This window comes from Seriola lalandi, unplaced genomic scaffold (genome assembly GCF_002814215.2).
Source record: "Seriola lalandi dorsalis isolate HSWRI2012SDOR001 ecotype SW California unplaced genomic scaffold, Sedor1 jcf7180002054911, whole genome shotgun sequence".
Classification (NCBI taxonomy): Eukaryota; Metazoa; Chordata; class Actinopteri; order Carangiformes; family Carangidae; genus Seriola; species Seriola lalandi.
Window position 1 is genome coordinate 170,207 of NW_019525463.1, and position 20,182 is coordinate 190,388.

The 20,182-nt window shown below is 40.3% G+C and overlaps 1 protein-coding gene across 1 annotated transcript in view; it reads left to right on the top strand.

Moving 5' to 3' along the window:
* Positions 1-17,731, top strand: part of palm1b (paralemmin 1b) — a 24,621-nt gene extending 6,890 nt beyond the window's left edge. Inside the window, exons 2-6 of the mRNA XM_023430737.2 lie at positions 6,988-7,030; positions 7,854-7,934; positions 12,448-12,563; positions 13,323-13,393; positions 13,646-17,731. Coding sequence (XP_023286505.1) covers positions 6,989-7,030; positions 7,854-7,934; positions 12,448-12,563; positions 13,323-13,393; positions 13,646-14,025 — 690 coding nt within the window. The 5' untranslated portion in view covers position 6,988 and the 3' untranslated portion in view covers positions 14,026-17,731. The remainder of the gene's footprint in view (positions 1-6,987; positions 7,031-7,853; positions 7,935-12,447; positions 12,564-13,322; positions 13,394-13,645) is intronic.
* Positions 17,732-20,182: the final 2,451 nt, after the last annotated feature.

Below are 20,182 nucleotides of genomic sequence, written 5' to 3' on the forward strand. Positions count from 1 at the left end.
TTTTACCCTCTTACGCCTAGAATACTAACATGTGATCTCAGTGGACTTCCTCCAGTTTTTATTGGCACCACACAGTTTATGTTTGGCACAATTTGTGTTGTCCCTCAGATAGAAGGATGCAGAGCTGTGTGTGTGGTGTTTGTGGTGGTGGAGGAGTCATGGTGTGCACGCTGGCCTGGGACTAGCGTACGTGTGTGTGTGTGTGTGTGTGTGTGTGTGTGGCCGGGGCAGAAAGGCAGGGAGGAGTTTTGTTGTCCCTGTGCGCTTTTGGCCTAAGGGAAGGAAGCCGTGGAAGTGGGGAGTAGAGAGAAGGAGAAATAAGTGCCACTCCAACACAGTGAGTGTGAAGGGGATTTGGGATTAGTTTCCTTTTCCAGAGTCTCTCAGTTTTGTAATGCAGGGCCTGGGTCATTAAGCTCAAGAGTCATTTTCATAGTCATCATTCTTTCTGAAGAGGAGAGTGTTATTTTGGTGCGTGCGTGCGTGCGTGCATGTGTGTGTCTGTACATGCTATTCAATTCAAGAGTAGCCGTAAATCTACACATCTGGGATCTTTCCAGATTTATGAGTAAGCAATAATAAGTCTAGTAATTAGTCAGTGAATGTTTTCCATGCCTCTCCGTTTCATCTAATCTCCACACAAGAGTTAGTTTTTCTGAGTGTGCTGAGGTGTTTCATTATGGCTGCATAATATCAGTTAAAAGGTTCTGGCTGTTCAAAAATGAACACCTGAATGAACACATTTCCTTTTCAGAAGGCAGTTATTAGGTTATTAGACTGTACATGCTGCCAGCATTGTATAACTAGAACCATTAGAGGCTGTTTTCAACTTTTTTTGCTGTAACTTTTCTGTGAAACGCAGCTGCCACAGGCCATTAGGGAGCATGGGTAATATCAACTAGCATGATTCTTCTCTCGATATCTCTCAGTTTTCTGCAGTTGGCTGCATGTCTCCTCCACTTTGTTGGTTTGATAACAAACCTCTCACTCTGGCTGATTGCCTCTCTGGTTTAACAACATCTCTAATTGGCCAACAAGCCTCCAACAGTTCTCCATATCCAGTGTGTGGAGCACAGATGTTTCAGATTCGGGTTCTCATTCGGTATTCAGATCAGTTTGAAGTACAGCAATGTAATTTGTTCTATAGGATGCGTCTGTAAATATTCCATATTTTTGTTATAGTCAACAAAGCCAATAATCTGTTTGTACGTCTCTCACTACTTTACAACTTCCCCAGCCCGGGCCCACTTTTTCCTAATCAATCTCTTATCTTTAAAAACAGGTCACCAGTACGTACTTTTTTTTTTATCAATACGAAATAATTTTGTACTGTAGTTTTTGGCAGTTGTTACTTCAACAGGAGTAAATGGTGTATTTGATGAGGACTGTTTTCCCGTGACAGATTTGGTGAGCTAGTGAGGGCAAGTTGGTGTATATGGGATAGACTCAAAAAAAATAATAAATTGCAGTTTCCATGCTCAGTATAATGAAGGAACATGTCACCCAGTGCAAGACGATGGCTCATTGTTTTTTTGGGACAAAAATGGAGGATCAGGCTTTGGCTACACAGACAATACTTGTCAGTAGGAGAAATACATTGCTGATTTAGGTCTTTCCATTGAATTTGTTGACAGTAAGAAAAATATAAAATATTGCAAGAATTATTCCTTAAAAATTCATTTAGCTTAATAGCTCTTCTTGTGAAAATTCATATATTTTTCTTTTCTTTTTTCATGATTTTGTTAGTCATTCTTTTTTGTCAAGCGGAGGGACATCCCATATGGTTGCAATGCTGTAGGTGTAGAGTCAGTTCAGGCATTGTGCATCGAAGTGTTTACTATCTAAGCAGAAATAAACCCTGCAGTAGAGTACGTGTGAGCGTGGGAGGCAGGATCAGAATCAGAGTGTTGCAGTGACTAGTTCCAGGTTGTTGTTGTGGTGTTTGTTTAAGATAATCCTAGATTAGTGGTGATGAGACCTGGTGTAATCTGCCACTGCTGCCGACAGATAGACACACTGATGGACGGCCCGTGGCTGTCCTGGAGTCTCATGTACAGATCAGTACAGCATGTACTTGCTGACCTTTTCTCTGCCGGACTGTGTAGCGTAAATAATGAATACTATGTTTCTGAACCATGTTAGTGCAACTGGCTGTAGCAGACTTGGTTACTTTACAAAAGTGGCTTAAAAAGGTTTCCAAAGTGATGTTTTTCTCACAGCACAATAATTTTGAACAATGAGAGGCGTAAGTGTGATGCTATGATTAACCAAAACCAGCAGTGTTTATTATGGGAGGGCTGCATCTAAGTTTGGGTTTGGTGAATCCTGCCAATTCAGCGGAAGGAAAACCATTCCTTCTCACCTCGGAAAGGAGAGTTTTTTTTTTTTAATCCGGGGTGGGCTTTAGGCCAACATGATATCCCTAAACAAAGATGCTCAGCAGGATTATTATTCATTTAGCTCCATAGGCATTAAGGTAATCACTTGTAGGGCATTTCAGTGCAGATAGAGAGTGTGTAAAGTGACTGCTGGTGCCAGAGGACCATGAGCACAATGCTATTAGAAGAGGATGCTGGTGCTCTATGCGGGCAGTTAATGTGTTCCTGGAAATGCTACAAGAGCAGTGCACTCAACAGGGAATAGGGCTGGTCATTAAATCTGTTTCCCTGACTTCTTCTGTCATCCACCTGCCTTGACATTTTGCTAAAAACATCCCTAGTCTTAATGTATTGTTTTTGTGCAAGTCTGCCGGCAAACACCACTGCCTCTCACAGTCCTGTCTGACTGATTTTATTATTCTGTTATATTTGTCTGTCTTAGTATGTCTCTCCTGGCCTGTCTGTGAGCGACTGGCTGCCTCCCTGGATGTCTTCCTTTCTCGGTCATAGATGTAATTACTCTTCTAACTATGCTGCAAAAATGCTTGTCTGTGTGTGTCTTTCCTTTGTCCCCATTTGTCCATAATTTATGAGGCAGCAGGACAAAGGCCCGCAATGTTCCAACAAGGTGGACATATTTCTTCCCAATACATTTTAAAAATTCATCACGACAGTAGCCTAGAGGTTAGAGAGGCAGAGCTGGCATTGAAATTCAGCTTTGAATGGTGGGACCAGGCTTGGAAAATCTGAGCATTTAACTCCCAGCTGGTCCAATGGACTTCCACTGTTAACTCTGGCATGAACTGGGTAGTTGTGGTCACAACTCACAGAGCCACATGTGAAGATTTTCCATTATTTGTTTTCAGTAGGCATGAGCAGTGGGCACTTCCATTCCTTATGTAAAACTTTTTTGATTTTAAGGTCCACTAACTAGCTCTTGGCAAAGCTTTCAATAGAGGTTGTTCAGTTGTTGCCATGTGACATGTGGAAATGGGACGACAGCAACTAAAACAAAATCAAGGATGGACTTTCAGGATCATATGTACTGATGATCTTAGACTGTTTCATGTAGGCAAAGATCTCATAAGACTAAATTACACATTAATCAATTCGAGGGGTTTACTTTATTTTGTTAAATGGGAAAAAGGGTGTTTGAATAAAGATATGGTGTAAAGTAAGGTGTTAAAAAAGTATTGTTTGTTACTCACCCTAAAACTCAGGTATTGCATCAGCCCTGGTATCAAAGCTTTTTTTTAAACTTATTTATTCTTACATTAATTTCTGTTTATATTTCCACATTTATTTTGTTATTCTTTCACAGATATATACTTTTTAATGGCACTCCTATGACTCCATAGCTACAAAGCTAACGTTAGCATTAACAGCTGTTTACTTACTGGTCTAGAAGAAACATTGCGAGTTCAGCATTAAACTTCATTCCTTTATTGGCCCAGAGCTGTCTCAAGAGGTGGAAAGCAACACCAACGTTAACTCTTGCCTCCATCACATGTTTTTCTCTACTGAAGTCGGCATGCTAACTAGCTAGCCCCAGCCTGTCTCGTCACCTGCCCTGAAGATGTGGCGCTGCTCAGAGGACGTATTATAACGTCTTGTCTTGTAAACATAACGATGGCCAAAGCTCGTCAAGCAAAAATCCCCACCACCTGCTCCCGGCAAGAGACCACATTTAGAAAATACTGGCCCCTTTAAGTTTTGAAATTTCCAGTCAGTTGAGGGTCTTTGAGGGTGACACTCTTCTTTTGTGTTAGGTGCATTCATTACTTTCAAGTTATTATAATGGAAAGTTTTGCATGTAAGCTGTTTCCAACAAACTTTTCGGTAGAGTGAGCAAGTTCAGATATATAAGTGTATGCTGGTTTATTCAGGGCATTTTTTCACAACTGATGTATCCAATAGAGATAGCTGACATTAATAGAATTACATATAACTTGTTCCAGCCGTGCCTCCAGTCTCCTGTCAGCTGTGGGTGAGTCCTGCCTTGTCTCTGCTCATGCTCAGGCAGACCTTTCCTAGGTCAGGATGGTCAGTCATTTAATAACAACAGAGTTCAGTTGGTGCCTCCAGGCCTGATGAACTGATCCAGATGAGTTCCCAGATGCACAGTCAGCTAACTGCCCTGCTTCCACTGTAACCTGAGGGCTGGGATGGGAAGGAGACTTAGTCAGAAAATTGGCTATAAAACGCTGTCAGCAACAAAAACATAAATAGTATCTGAATAATGTCTTCACAACTTAATGTACTCTGAAATGGGAGCAGGAGCCTTATTTTGTTATTGATTGTTATTAGTCAAGGTGCATTTTATTTTTCATTTTACTGGTCTTATTCATCCTGATTTTACTCAGTGCATCTCCGCATGTCTTTTCATTCTTCCTGTTTGTGCTGGGAAAGGCGAAAATTAGAAAGAATGTGTCTAGACAGTGTGTGTGTGTGTGCGCGCGCGCATGCGTACGTGTGTGTGCGCGCGTGTGTGTGTGTTGGTGTACTCAGTGGGTTGATCAGATGATTGTGGTTTCACTTTTCCTCTAAAGGCTCTCCATGTGATGGTGACGTTAGAGCAGTGTGGTGTGAGAATGTATGTACGTGTACATATGCAGAAAAGCCAAAAAAATGTGCGCATGAACTATGCGTGTCACAGATTAACCCTAATATAATACACCCCTGAGCTTTTCTGGAAGTCCTACAGCTTCATTGATTTGGACAGTGGACTAACAAGCATGAAAGAAAATGTATGTTTCTTTATGTTTTGAGAGGGGCCAGTGTTGTTGCACTGCATGCCTTTCGTATGGGAAATAAAAACTGTAGCAATCAGACCTGCAAGGGTGTGATAGAAGTGATGTGGTCTGTTGATATGCTGCAAGTTTTTTTTTTTTTTTTTTTTTCTCACAATACAAGCTTTGTGAGGATTTGGTTGGGAAATGATGCAAGCGAATTCACATGGTGACAGTGGGGGTCCTGGCCACTCATCAGAGTGAGTGACACAAACGTGTTAAACACATTTTACTGGCACTGGAGAGCAGTCGGTGGAGAGCGATATAGATGTAGATGTTTTGTCATAGTACTTTTGTAAGACTTTTGGACTCGTGCAGAGAAATGAGGATCCCATATGTGTAGTGATGCAGTTTCAGTTTGGACTGGAAAAGAGTGGGAGAGAGTAAAAACAGTGTTTTTACAGACACAAAACAGTGTGAGGGGCTGTACGACAAGCAACCTGAGACTCTAGGCAGAGTCAGAGAGGTCCTCTTCTTTTCTGGACTTGAGTATTTGACAGTTTGATACCAAATTTGTGTATTTGTAAGTGTCTTGATTTTAGGGTAACATTTCTTTGACTATAAGGTCTCCAGAGGTTATTGCTATTAAAAATAATAATGGTGTAATTTTATGTGAAGATGGGGACACATCACCCTTAATATTTTTATGTTTTTATTATTTCACCTTTTCCACTCAATTAAATCTATCAAGTGACAATCTCACCTTTATTTGAAACTTGCACATAACATGGTTTCACAGGTAATGAATTTCCAATCGTGATACTGTGATGTCGTAATTAGGATGGCAGCTGTATTCATTATTCATTTTTTCTCAAGTAATCAATTAAAGAAGACAGTGGAGAATCCCCATCACAACAAACAAAAGCAGCAAATCTCTGCATTTTAGAAGCTGGAATTATGATATTTGTGTTTGACATTTGTGCTTGAAAACAGAATTCAATGATTGTTCAGTTATCAAAAATTTAGTTGAAAAAATAGTTGGCGCTTAATTTGCTGTTAATCAACAGAGATTACCAGCCAAATTGTTTCAGAGTTACAAAACAAGAATTTCATCTGGTTTATTTTTAAAATGAAAGAGAGGGACTGCACACGTGTTCAGGCACACAGTTATCAGAGACAAGACCACAAACACTTACCAACCCTTTTTTTTTTGTCAGCTGACAAATCTCATGTTTAGTTGGAAAAGGTCACATATAGTATTATGTAATGTATTACAGTGCAAGTATACAACTAAGAACACATAGTTCTGTTGAAAGACACTGTATCTTGAGCCTTATATACATACGTATATACATTCCTGCAAAACATAACATTCCTTTTCTATAGGAAAGTCAGCTCAGATGATATGCCAGCCCCTGCCTGATGTTTGACTTGGTCTTGGGGACCAGATAATATCAGTCATTTACAGAGAAGAATATGAAACTTAGATATATGGCCTTTTTAGGAGCTCGATATAGTGATAGCTTTGTCCCAACAGTCTCAGTCCTTCCCCTCTGGCTTCAGCTCTGCTTCCGTCCATCCTCCATCCTGGAGCTCTGGTCTGGAACCTATTAGAGCAGGAATCTCCAGCAGCGCCCTGCTAGCGCATTAGCATGCCTTCAGTGACGCTCCCTGAGAGGAAAGAGATACTGATTTAGTGTAAACAGACAGATATTTAACCTCAGTCACTGGGAAGTCGTTGGAAGGTAAACGGCTGGTAAATGAATGCTACAGTTAAGGAAAGTTGTTTGTATGTAATGTCTGATGTCAGTGGTCATGTGTGGCTGTAACTCTCTCTCTCTCTCTCTCTCTCTCTCTCTCTCTCTCTCTCTCTCCATCAGGATGGCTGAGGTGTCACAAGAGGAGAGACTCCAGGCCATCGCTGTAAGTTATTTCTACATACATACATTTCTGTCCCTCCCTTTCTCTTCCATACACACACACACACACACACACACACACACACACACGCACACACACACATTCTAGACACATACAAAGTGCACATCAGGGCACACTGTTGGCTTTAGAAGGAATATGACTGCGAGTCTTAATGATTCAACCTTTTAGATCCCATCTCTTTCACCCATTAGCAGATATCGACAGCTAATGCAGAATCTACAGCTCAATGCCTGTCCTTATGTCTCTCAGCGTCTCTGTTCCCCTTGCTCTGTCTCCATTGGCCTTTCATCCTTTAGTCTGTTTTATCTTCATTTTGTTTTTGAATAACAATATATACATATATTGTGATATATCGAATTGGAAACTGTTTTTTTATTTTACCAAACATTTATAACTTGTGTCAGACATAGTGACTAAAACACCTTTGAATTTGGTTTATGCAAAGTTTCACAGCCCAGTAATTCCAAATCAAAGCTCTATCTGGATATCCTGAAATGTTGAATCATTAAAATATGTCTCCACTGGCCTGGTCTGTATAGAAGGTACTTCACGCAGTTGTGTGCTATGAATATACAGTACATACTGTAACTATACACCAACTGCTATGTCTGTCTGTCTTGTTGTCTCTCTCCTGCATTCACAATTACAGTGACTTACACATACGCCGCTGTCATTAAAGATTGCCATTGAATCATCAGCACTACCTTTAAAGGCTATGGCTTGGTAATATTCAAAATGTTTTGATACCTGAGTTTCAGTTTTAACCCTTGAATGCCTCCTTCATAATGTGTCTGTGTGGTAACAGGAGAAAAGGAAGAAGCAGACAGAGATTGAAAACAAGAGGAGGCAGCTGGATGATGACCGACGGCAACTCCAGCATCTCAAGGTACACACATACATACATACATACACTTCTACATGCACACACATTTTGCACATGCCCCATTTGCTCTAGCTGTAATTATGTTACATGTTTTGAAAAGAAGACACAAATATAAAAAAAAAAAATGTTTTAGTTAGTGGGTTAGCCTTACTGTACTTTGCAATTTAAGCAGGCAATAGACCGCAGAGATTAAAAATATATCTATGGTGTGTTCTCACAGGTTATCTTACAGCTTTGAGACCAAAACGTCTCCCTGTTTTGGGCTTTAATCTCCACAGTGTGCTCAACAGATCTTTGCATAGTCTTACTTCCTGCCCTCCAATACGCCAACACCTTTCTTTTACTTACTTTTATGTGCTTAGAAGCGGTCTACCTACACATGTTTCCGGTTTACCTATTATTTCCACCTTAGGTAGGCGGATACTGACATCACTATGAGTCAGTTCCAGGAGAGAAATCCTTCCCCAGTTCCCTGATTCAGGCTATGAATGAAAAACAATGTAGCAATTTTTTTTTTACATCACACAGCTTGAGTTTAAAGCACAACACCTCAAGAACTTTATAGCAACATGAATGCAATGGAGTGCCTGCACTATATTCATTGTCATGGCAGTACTTGTATACACACAATTTGAAGGGTGTGATGGGTTGCTATTTGAGATGTATGGGATGGATGGATGGATGGATGGATGGATGGATGGATGGATGGATGGATGGATGGATGGATGGATGGATAACATCACATAATCTTAGATGTAGCTTGTGTTGTCTTTGTTTTGGATCTTTTTTTTCACCATCATCCTCACCTTGACTCCCAAATTCCACCATCTGGGGAAAGCGGCAGACCTCATGTGCAGCAAGTGAGCTCGCATATTTCCACCTCAGCACCTCAACTTTATTTTAAATGTACTGGAGCCATTGCACTGATAAGATTAATGTATTTATAAATAAAATTCTTAGCCGAGTGTAACCTGAACCACCACCAGCAATCTCTCCCTAACCCTTACTTTAACTTGAAACAAACTGAGGGTCAGTCCTGTGTTTTCGGGAATCATGCCCTATGTGTGAGCAACGTTTTGACACCCATGCAACAATATTAAACTCTGTGATTCTTTTCAAAAATATCAGACCAACAAAGTGAGATACTCCCTAACTGCTGCTGTCACGGAATGTTCAGAATGGACAGCAGATAACTCCGGCAGCCCCTCCACATGCTGTTTATACACGCACACACACACACACACTCCCTAAAACACACACACATTCAAACCTGCATGCATTCGGACACACACTCATTATATCAGAGCCAAGGCTTTTGTCAGCGTATGTGTCAGCATTATCAAAGCTATTTCAGCCGCACACCATTCAGCAGGTCACAGATAAGAGCAAAGGTTGCGGTGCGTATGCGCCTGCGCATTTGTGGCAAAAGTGCTTGTGACCTGTGCAACTGGCCTTGCCTGCTCCCACTTTTTCTATTTTCAGAGCAAACCTTTGTAAATGGGTATCTGCGTGTGTGTATGTGTGTGTGTGATCATTTTTGCGTGCGCCGCTTCATAAAAGAACACAGAAGCCTCAGACAATGCGGTGGGCTTTGGCAGAGGAAACAGATTTTTGTCCCACTCCCACCAACAGGAAACCGCTCTTACACCCACCGCACCCCGCTTTCGTCTCACACACACACACACACACACACACATACACACATAGACACAGACACACAGAGGGGAAGTGTAATCATGCTGTACAGGAGCATTAGAAGGCTCTTTGTGCAAACTGAAGCAAGTATTTCTTTTCCAGAGGCAGCATTCATGTGGAAAACCCAATAAATGTCTCAGTTTACACACCACATTTTTATAACAGTGTACCTGGCCCACCATTAAATCACACTAATACAGGATCATACACACACACACACAGACACACAGACTCACACACTGACTCACACTCACTGTGCTGACAAGATGGAGAGATGAGGTAATGCGATGTTGTGAACACAGAAAGCATTAGAAGGAGTTCTGTTTTTAATTAGCGAGCCATGGCAGATATGATTATGCAAGCAGGAGCCCCTTTAATTAAAACCTCTGAATGTCAATGTCATGTTCTCTAAATATGGGAAACACACAGTTTAAAGAGTGTTATACGCATATTTGCTTTTTTTGCAGAGAGTTAGATGAGAGGATTGACACCACTCTGACGGCTGTATGAGAAATATGAAGGTAGAGCAAGTGGCCGGTTAGCTTATCTTAGCTTAGCTTAGTTTAGCTTAGCTTAGCTTAGCATAAAGACCAGAAACAGTGAAACAGTTAGCCTGAGACAACAAAATCCAACTTCCAACACCTCTAAATAATATCTTGTTTGCTTATTCTGCACAAACCCGAAGTGGAAAATCAACACGTTGTGGATTATCTGACCTTCAACTGTTGCTAGTCTGCGAAACACATCTCCTGGCTTTAGCTTGATGTTTACCATACTGGCATGGAAGTGGTTTCTAACTCATGGCTAGAAAGCAAATTATCATATTTCTTAAAACGTCAAACCCAAAACTTTTAAAAACAAATTTTCAACGCTGTGGTTGACAAAATAATAAGACTAAGAAGGACTGCATAAACTTTATTTTGAAGTTTTGCCATCACACTTTGTACAAGGAGAGATACTAGATGAACTTTGAAATGAACCTCTTCTCCCTACAGCTGCTCAGTACATTTGGGTGGGTGGGTGTGTGTGTGTGTGTGTGTGTGCGCGCGCGTGTGTGTGTGCGTGTGTGTCACAGTTCCGCCCTTTGTCTGCTTCGTTAGCAGCTTTTTACTCCAAAGAACAATGGAGAGAGAGACGTAGCTTCAGCGCTACAGCTTTACAACTGTCCGTGCAGACTGGTGTGTGTGTGTGTGTGTGTGTGTGTGTGTGTGTGTGTGTGTGCGCGCACGTTTGTGTGCGCATGAGTGAGTACATTAGTGATGTCAGGCATTGGGGTAGTAAGGTGTGGCAAGAGAGTGAGCAAGACTGAAAGCAAGAGAGAGAGAGAGAGAGAGGGAAGTAGGGTTAGATTCAGTACCCAAGAGACCATGCAGGGCCAGTTTATGAAGAGTGTTGAATTACACCGTGTGAGTGTGTGTGCTGTAAAGCTCCGTGCAGCTGGGTGTCTGGAGCTAAATTGCTCAGTGGGGAAAGTAAGAGTTTCAACAGACTTTAACACATACAAACACATAAACATAAGTGGAATTGATGGAGATACACCATGACATTTACAACTTAATTGGAGTTCATGAACTTCATGATTGAGAAAGATGCATGCAAGAAAGAGGAAGGAGTGGGGGTCGAGAGGGGAGAGGAGAAAAAAAAGTGGGGGGAGTTTTTCTGTAGAAATTTTTGTTGCATCACTGGAGAGGAATTCACATCAAGCACAGGTCCAGATTTTCAGTCCAACTCGTGAAAACAAGAGCTTTTTCTTGCACTTTCCCATATGGCCAGGCAGGGTTGTCTTTCACTGCATGGTCTAACAGCTGCGAGTAGGACACACTGTTATATTTACCTCAAAGCATGCCAAGTATTTGCTTTGATATTATAGCTTATCTACAGGAGGGAATGAGGATGGGGAGGCAAGATAAGGGATACAGGGGTGTTTGGAAATTAATAGAGGAAATAAACATGGATTGAAATAGAGAGAAAGCAGTGGAAGGCAAGAGAAAAGTAAAGAGTAAAATGAATAATAGAACAAAAGATTTTATTTCTGTGTTATTTATTTCAATTAATGTGTGTTTTTAATTATCTTGCCCTAGAATTAACTTTATCTACAGTAATTATGATATGGCTAACAGTTTGCAATGATTAAATCTAGCCACAGTTTGTGCTCTCGGCTTGTCTGTAAAGATATTCTCATATTCATTGTCAAGCTCCAGGAAATGTTTGATGTGGTTTAAGATTAGAACTATTTTGTTGTTGTTTTTGAGTGATTTATCTAGATTTCCAATCCCATGCTCAGATGAGTATAATAAGAGAATTATATCTTAGTTTGACTTTTTTTTCTGTTCAGTGCCAGAAGCCTTGATGCTCTGGCTGGGTGCCATAGTCCACTTGGCAACAACAAGTTGGCAGCAGTTGAAGTGTGTGACAGAATCACTGAGTGGCAGCAGTCAGCAGAGAAGCAGTGGACACGCTTGCCCGGTAGATTTTTGTTGTAGATTAGCTAAAGGGATTGTTGCTCGCGCTCAGTGAAAGTCTCACTAATCTCTTCTGAAAGAAACTGCACTGATGTCCAAATGAAAAAGGGTGATAACATGGAGCATTCTGGGAGGTTTGAAGTTCTGCTAATGAATTAATCAGCTGCTCCTAATGAAAGACACATGATGAAAGGTCCTCTATAAGAGCCTTTCATTACAGCACAGATACACACTCATACACCAAACACATAGAGATTTCAAGAGCATTTACAGTAAAAATGTTTTCCTCTTTTTTACCAGTATCACCAATGTTTTTTTAATGGAAAACTGACTTAATCTACTCATATTTCCCCTTTCAGTCGAAGGCACTGAGGGAGCGCTGGTTGTTAGATGGAGCTCCAGCAGAGGAGGAGACTCAGAAGCGTCTCCAAGAGGACGAGGTGAAGACCAAACTTCTGGAGCAGGTCATCCTCAGGTCAGCCTCTTAAAACTTCTCCAAGTCCGATCTTTGAAACAGACCATCAAGAACATTGTTTTATTTGCAAATGAACTTGTCAATTATGTGTGGTTGTTGTGGTGAAAATGTAGGCATGGGTTCATTTGCTCTCCAGTGGTGCATTTTTCCAGTTCTAATGAAAAACTGTAATAGTAGGAAGAATAAATCTGTATTATCTCATTCTTCAAGCCAAAGCTATATTAATAATGGAGTAGAACTCTTGTGTCACACTAGACAACATTAGAGACAGAGGTGAATGATGTCTGTAGCAACTGCAGCAAACAGGGCTGATGGGGCTTCTGATGTCATGGGCATTGCACTACAACTGATGTAATCCAATTTCAGTGTCCAGACTGAGACAAATCTCAAGAAATTCAATTTCAACCGGATACTATGACTACCAGTAATTGCAATTTTTTCATTTCTTTATGTGTGTATTGCTCAGTGCCAAATGCAAGCACAAGTAGATAGCATATGAACAACTCATCTGTATTGTTTTTACATTTTAATATTGTCTTTCACTTGGAATGGGATTTTCTAATGGTTTAAGGGCATGGTTCATAACATGGTCGACTAGATAAAATATTCAAGTAAACGTGTCTTGTTCATTATTTGTTTCATTTGTAGACTCAAGGTGTATATATGACAGTATAATCTCTGTGTTGTAGAGGGATTCCATGCTAATTTAAAATAATAATATCAATAATTCATTTTCATGTGTGTGTGTTCCTGAGCCAGGCTGGAGCAGGAGATTGAAGAACTGGAGACAGGCGAGCCAGCCAATAAGGGTGTGGCCAAAGAAAATGGAGGTAAGTTTGGTATCCACGGCAACGTATGATCACACAGGAAACCATGGCAACGCAGCCTGAACACCAGTTTCAAAAAGAGAAATTGAGCTAATAATGGCCTCTTTATCAGCCATTTTAACTTGTTTCTCTCTGCCGGAGGTCATTAAAACAATATTTCCTTCTATCTTTCTTTGTCTCTCTGACTTACCCTGACCACCCTCTTTCCTTCTGTACTCTCCTATCCTCACAATGGTACTCTGGTGCTCCCTATAGGTGAAAATGGAGTAGTGCAGACCTCTGGTCAGACCCCAAAGAGAGAGGTGACAGGGATTGAAGCCAAGCTGCTGGGTCCCAGTCCTGACCAAGCTAGCGCAGACAACCCCGTCACCTTGGTGTTCATGGGCTACAAGACCGTTGAAGAGGAGCAGGAGACCCACAAAGCCCTGGGAATGGAAGGGGTGGACGGCAACGTAAAGGCTGAGTTTGTTGTGATCGAAGATGGGGAGGGGAAAGCTGGAGGAGAGGCAGCCACAGAGGAGCAGGCTCCACCCAACGGGAGCATGGCAGAGAAGGAAAAGGCCAACGGAGGCGGGGAGGAGGGAGAGAAGGAAAAGGAGAAGAAACAGACCTGCAAATGCTGCACGGTCATGTGAGCTGTGTATGTGAATGCGGGTGTGGGTGTGTGTGTGTGTGTGTGTGTATGGATGAGTACACACCTGCACCTGTGTAGGCATGTGTGCCATTGCATGTGTCTGTATTTGCAGATGTGTGTAACTTTGTGTCTGTGTGGGAGTGTGTGTGTTTGTGTGTATGTGTGTCAGGACTGGAAAAAAACAAAAGCCGAAGTACACAGCCAATATACCAACAATGAGAGCCAATACAAGCTCCAGCTACAACAACAAGAACCACAAAGACTCATAAGTACACTTTACTCTGTATACTTTCTCTGATGTGTATTTGACTTTTGGTTTCTATTGATATTTTTCTATTTTTCTGTCTTGACATTTATATTGTATTCAGTATGTATATCTTTATTATGGGACTGTGTACTGTAAGTTCATTGTTATTATTGTTGGAAAAAAAGAAAATGTATTAGCTCTCTGGACTGTACTGCTACCCACTGGGGGAAATCTGGAAACTTTAAATCATTTAAGTCAAAACAGCAAACTATGAAGGACACAGACACTTAAATATATATATTTCTCTGTGTAGGCCTACCAACTATTTATCAGTCAATTTCATATTGCAATATTGTCTAAGATATTATTTTAAATAGTATTTTAATATATTGATATGAAATTATGTTTTATACAATGTATTTATTGTTTTTGGTTCTCTATATCATCGCTAACCATTAACTGCATGTAAGCTTGTAAGCTCTACCAGATTTGCGTTACAATCATTACAAGTGTCTGTGCTTTCTTAGACTCATATGTGCTCATATCTTTGGTCACACAAGTCTTTGTATCAGTAAAAGTAAATATAATTGGCAGTGTTAGAGATATGCATTAAAGGGGCTATTTGTAAGTTTTGCTATTGCTACATAGCCAGCGTTAACAGTTGACTCACCAGTCTAGAAGAAACATTGCGAGTTCAGCATCAAACTTCATCCCTTTACCCACCAACAGCTGTCTCCAGCGGTGGAAAGCAATGCCAATGTCAGCCAACTCTTGTCTTTTCTTCTCCTGAAGTTAACATGCTAACCAGAAGAAGAAGTAGTGCTGCCCAGAGGGCGTATTATAACCTCTTGTCTTGTAAACGCAACGATGGCCAGCGCTCTTGCCAAGCGACTATTACCACTACTTGATGCCAGCAAGAAACCACATTTGGTGGCAGAGAAAACTTACAAATAGCCCCTTTGAAGGAACTATTTGCAAGTTTTGCTGTTGCTACATAGCCAACGTTAGCATTAACAGCTGTTTACTTACCAGTCTTGCCAAGAGTTTCAGCCATCGTTGCGTTTTTAATACAAGAGGTTAGAATAAACTCTGAGAAGCGTTACTTCTTCAGGGTAGCCTGGACGCTACAGACTCTGTATCGTAAAGTGAGAAGATAGCCCGACTGGGTTATGCTAATTTCAGTAGAAGAAAATAAGTGATATAAATAGAAGTGAAACTTGAGGATTGCTTTCCTTGAGTGAAAGAATTAAGTTTGATGCTGAACTTGCAATGTTTCTTCTAGATTGGTAAATAAAAACCTAAATAAATAAAAACCTAAAAATGTTTATTATGTAGCAATAGCAAAACTTACAAATAGCTCCTTTTAAGTTTAAAAAAAAAATCTACAGCACGCAAACAAGAGGCAAATTCGAACACTGACCATGTTGCAAACTGCATTAGCTTCTCATAGATGCTGTATGTGACACATGTACATGAAGATCACAGCTTTTGTATTTTTTAAATAAGATGGATACACTTACTTTATGGTCAATAGAGTCACAACGAACCATTGTGCAATGATTAGAAATGCTTAAATGATTTTCCTCTCAACAGTAGAATCAATGTAAATCTTATGAGGTAGCACTGCATGAAGCCTTGCAACATTTTTGACTGTCTTGTCACTGTCTGTTATATGCTATCATGTTCACATGAATGTAAATCCAGGGGTTAAATTGGGATTCGTTCCACCACAATAAGGAGAGGCGGGCTTGCTCAGCTCACCGTAAAAAAAAAAAACAAAGGTTTTTGTCACTTTCTGAACCAAATAAAATCTGATGATTCTGTAATTTCACTGTGTGTTGGTCGGCTGCTGGTTTCTGTCCTGCTCTGCTCCCAGTTTAACCCCTGATGCTTTGTCTGTAGACCTGGCCCCAATAGTACTTGAATAGACTTACAGAGAAATATGAAATATTAGAGACATTTGAATGCCATTTCGCACAAAAACAAAATCATCTCTGCTGACCCTAATTCTTTTGAGCCTTAAAACACAATAAAAAGAATTGAATTTTTCCCATCTATCCAGGCCTTATCGCCTAATTATTTTGTTAGAAATTGGCCATATTCTGTAATGGCAAGATATTTTAAACTGTAGGTTGCTAGAAAGACAAATCATGCATTTACACCACAGAAATTCAAAGCCCTGAAAGCCTATTGAAATACATTTTGGCTCCAGTCTCTTCATTTGTTTAGCAGACAGTAGAGGGCATGGATGGTCTGGGTCACTGATGCTATGCCACCAATGCTTCTGCTGCCCTCAGGCTCATCCATGTCTCTGATTCATCCACACACCGTCACCATTATCTCATTATCACATTTTTTCATCTTCATCACCAAGCACGCGCAGGCCCACCTTCTGTGCTCGGAGCCACGCAATTCAAAAACCTCTGAAGTTGGTGCTAATCCTGAGTCTCGTCTAACACTCTCCATCCACCAACTATTGTTCAGCTCCTTCTCTCTGTCTTACGCAAATCACCGGTGAGGGGGATTGTGGGAATCTACTGCCTCCTGCATACACCTGTTGAATAAGAGAGTCTTTTGCAACCTTCAGTGCCAGATGCATTTTCTCAAGTTCTGTCTACATTTACCACCAGAGAAATGATCCCTTCTAACATTCCAAAGGGAGGTCAACAGGCGTGGACGGATGAGATATAGTCTATGCTTTCCATATGTACAGTGCAACTTTGTTTCTTATATTGACTCTCATGTTTTTTCTTTCTTATGGCCTCTTTGCAAGGCAGTATACTGTATTTGATGTGTGTATTTTTTTTAAGAAAAAAAAATGTGTATTGTTGGTGCCTTTGTCAGGTTCAGTTTGTTGGACTTGCCTGTCTGCCGCCATTTTTAGACCGGGTTTTTTCTTGCTCTGCTCCTGGTCATGATGACCCACTGGAAACACTGCCTTCTACTCTGGAGGGTCATTACACAAGTATAGTAGAATATTACTCTAACTTTTCTGTGCAGCTCAGATGGTAGGTAATATGCAGACTACTGTTGGTGTCTTGAAAAACTTTGTATCCTGCATCCTATTTTAACTTTTCAAAATTGTTTAATTGATTTTACTGTAACAGACAGAAGTTGTTTTTATTGCACGCATACAAGAAACTCTTATCAAAAACCAATCTACATGCAATGATTTTTCAACAGTTTGGGGGATACAAACTTTATGCAGGAGACTAACTGAAAGTCTTTGTATATACAGTATATACACATGTATATCTGTGTGCATACCTAGAGGTATATGCATACATATGTATACAAAGAAAAACATGTAAATTTGTTTAGCTAAAGCTTTGCTTAATAGTGGGTCTCTGGGACAGCAGCAGAAAAAGCAACCTTGTGTTAGACCAATGCCTGTTCATCTATTCTGTGGTCATCTAAATGTTCTCTTGAATCTTGAATAAAAACTGTTTGTTTACAGCAAGTCAGATGTGTATGTACACAATTGTGTGTGTAATCAACCAAATGTACACACACTGTAGATAGAACAGCACACATAAGCCACGGTTAATGATGTGTGCGGTTTTGGCATCTTGGCTGATGGAGTCACAGATGGGTATAGGACGCCCTTCTGCGATATGTACACACAATTATACACAGATAAACCATCCATTTTTATAGGACTAACACAAATGGCCAGTAAAAAGAGGAAGAAATTGATATACGAGTTGAATACAACCCATTTATGGAGAAGGAATAAAGTAGAATAGCAAAGTAAGAGATGTGATTTGATGGTTTAAACATGAAAGAGAGAGGTCCAAGCAGTAGGCTAGTTCAAGCAGTAGTATAATAAGCATATAAGGGATTTCAGCTTCCAAAGTGGAGATTCAAATAGGCTTATGTATTTTGTAAAGTGCACTTCCCAGAACATGCCACCAGAGAGCGTACGTCTACTGTTTTGTAAATGAATCTTGTTAGTCTTTTGTCAAATACACTGTAAGGGATGTGTGTGTGCGTGTGTGTGTGTGTGTGTGTGTGTGTGTGTGTGTGTCAGAGATAGGGGGTGAATTTGGGAAACAAAGAGGGAGAGGCATTGAAAAAGGGCATTCATCAGAGGGAGGTAAGGTATGCACAATTCAACACAGCAGCTATAATTAAATTGCTTTATGCTGCAGCAGTATTGACTCTGATAAATAGCAATATGAAAATCCTCTTGAGCCCAGTATGAATGTGGCTTATTCTGTTTGTAAGTGCATTCTCTGTGATGAGACTAATTTTACCATTTCATAGAAGTAGAGGAACTGTTCCACATCACGAGACAGAGAATATATTGTGTGCTGTTTGTAGGTCACACCCCTGACAATGCTTTTCCACACTCACACAAGCACGAATGAAAAACGTTAATGTCCTGGATTAGACTAGTGGAATATAAAACAGTCATAGGAAATGGAAAGGAGATGGAAGTTTTAATTTCAAATGAATATGAAATGAAAGCGAGAAAATTCCATTTGTGGGATAAGAAGTCACAAAACAGAAATCTGTTGAAGGATGGCACGCATAAATCATCCCAATCAGCCCTATGAAGGCTAAGCAAAATCTAATTGCTGCTATGGCAACAAGTACCAGTAATTACCTACCCTCTGTTAAATGTAGGCTTCAGCTACCCCAGGATGAGACACAAATGAAGATGGCCACATAATGTAATGAAACAATAAAACTAAATTTCATTTAAAATCCAACCTCATTCACCCCCCAAAAAAACATCCTCTCTTTCCAGTAATTGTGGAAAACAACAAAATCAAAATGTTGTCCTTGGTGGTGCAACAGTGTTCCTGGACCCGCTGACATCCGTGCCTCATATTTTCCAGCAAAACAAATTACACACATCTTATTCACACATATCACCAACTCGGTCAATTTGCCACTTTGCACTGCTGTCAATAGCCACTTAATCTGGGTTTGTGCTGGTCCTCGACATTATATTTTCAAGACATTTCCTAACACAATGATAAAAACTGGTAAGTCTGTCAACTAAATGAACTAAAAAATTGTGTTTCTTGATGCGAAAAGCCTCTCTTCATATTCTTCATATAAATTACCAAAACAGCATATGCCACCTCCTTGGCTGGATTTGAAGTGCTATAGGCAACAAAATTAATTGGGGAAATAAATTCTTTCCAAGATGTTTTATTTATATAGTTCCCAATACCTTCTCTAATGAGAATGTATAAATGGTATCATGTCTTGCTTCCTTCAGTGTTGACACCAGTTCACTACTTTTGAATAGAACATATTTGACAGATTCTCCTTAATTACAGGGTGCACATGCCCCTGTTGGGTGTTAAAATACCTTAAGTGGTGTGTAACTGAGCTGTATGTTCTAGGTTATATTCAAGTCCTTCAGGGCCCTATACTACCCTCTTCCAGTAATACCAAGCCCCATTCTTTCTATTTGCATACAACACTTGTGTGGATATTAAACTTAGTTTAACTTAATGGGATGGGACTTGTGGACTGATTGTGGCTGTTTTGATAATATCAAATGCCTACTCAGTATTCTACACCCACATGGCCAGCAACCTATCTATAACCTTAATATACACTCTGTGCAATGTATGCACAGAACATGTTCACAGCATCAAGATAATTTCCCTTACATGACAAACAGTATCAGGGTAATTACCATCGTCATGGTGTTGTCTCCACCTAAATCAATCCTGTTCACACTTTACACTGAGTGAATTAGTCTGGGTATTTCAAATCACCTGTGAATTTGAATAAAGGTCCTCAAAGTGTTGGTCATTGAGACTTCCTGTAGTATCGGATCACACTTACCTTCTTTGGCAGGCGATTGAGATCTATATTGTTGACTTCATGAATTAATACTCTGGGACTGCACTGTAAATTTAAAAGACCTGTGCATTTTCTACACTAA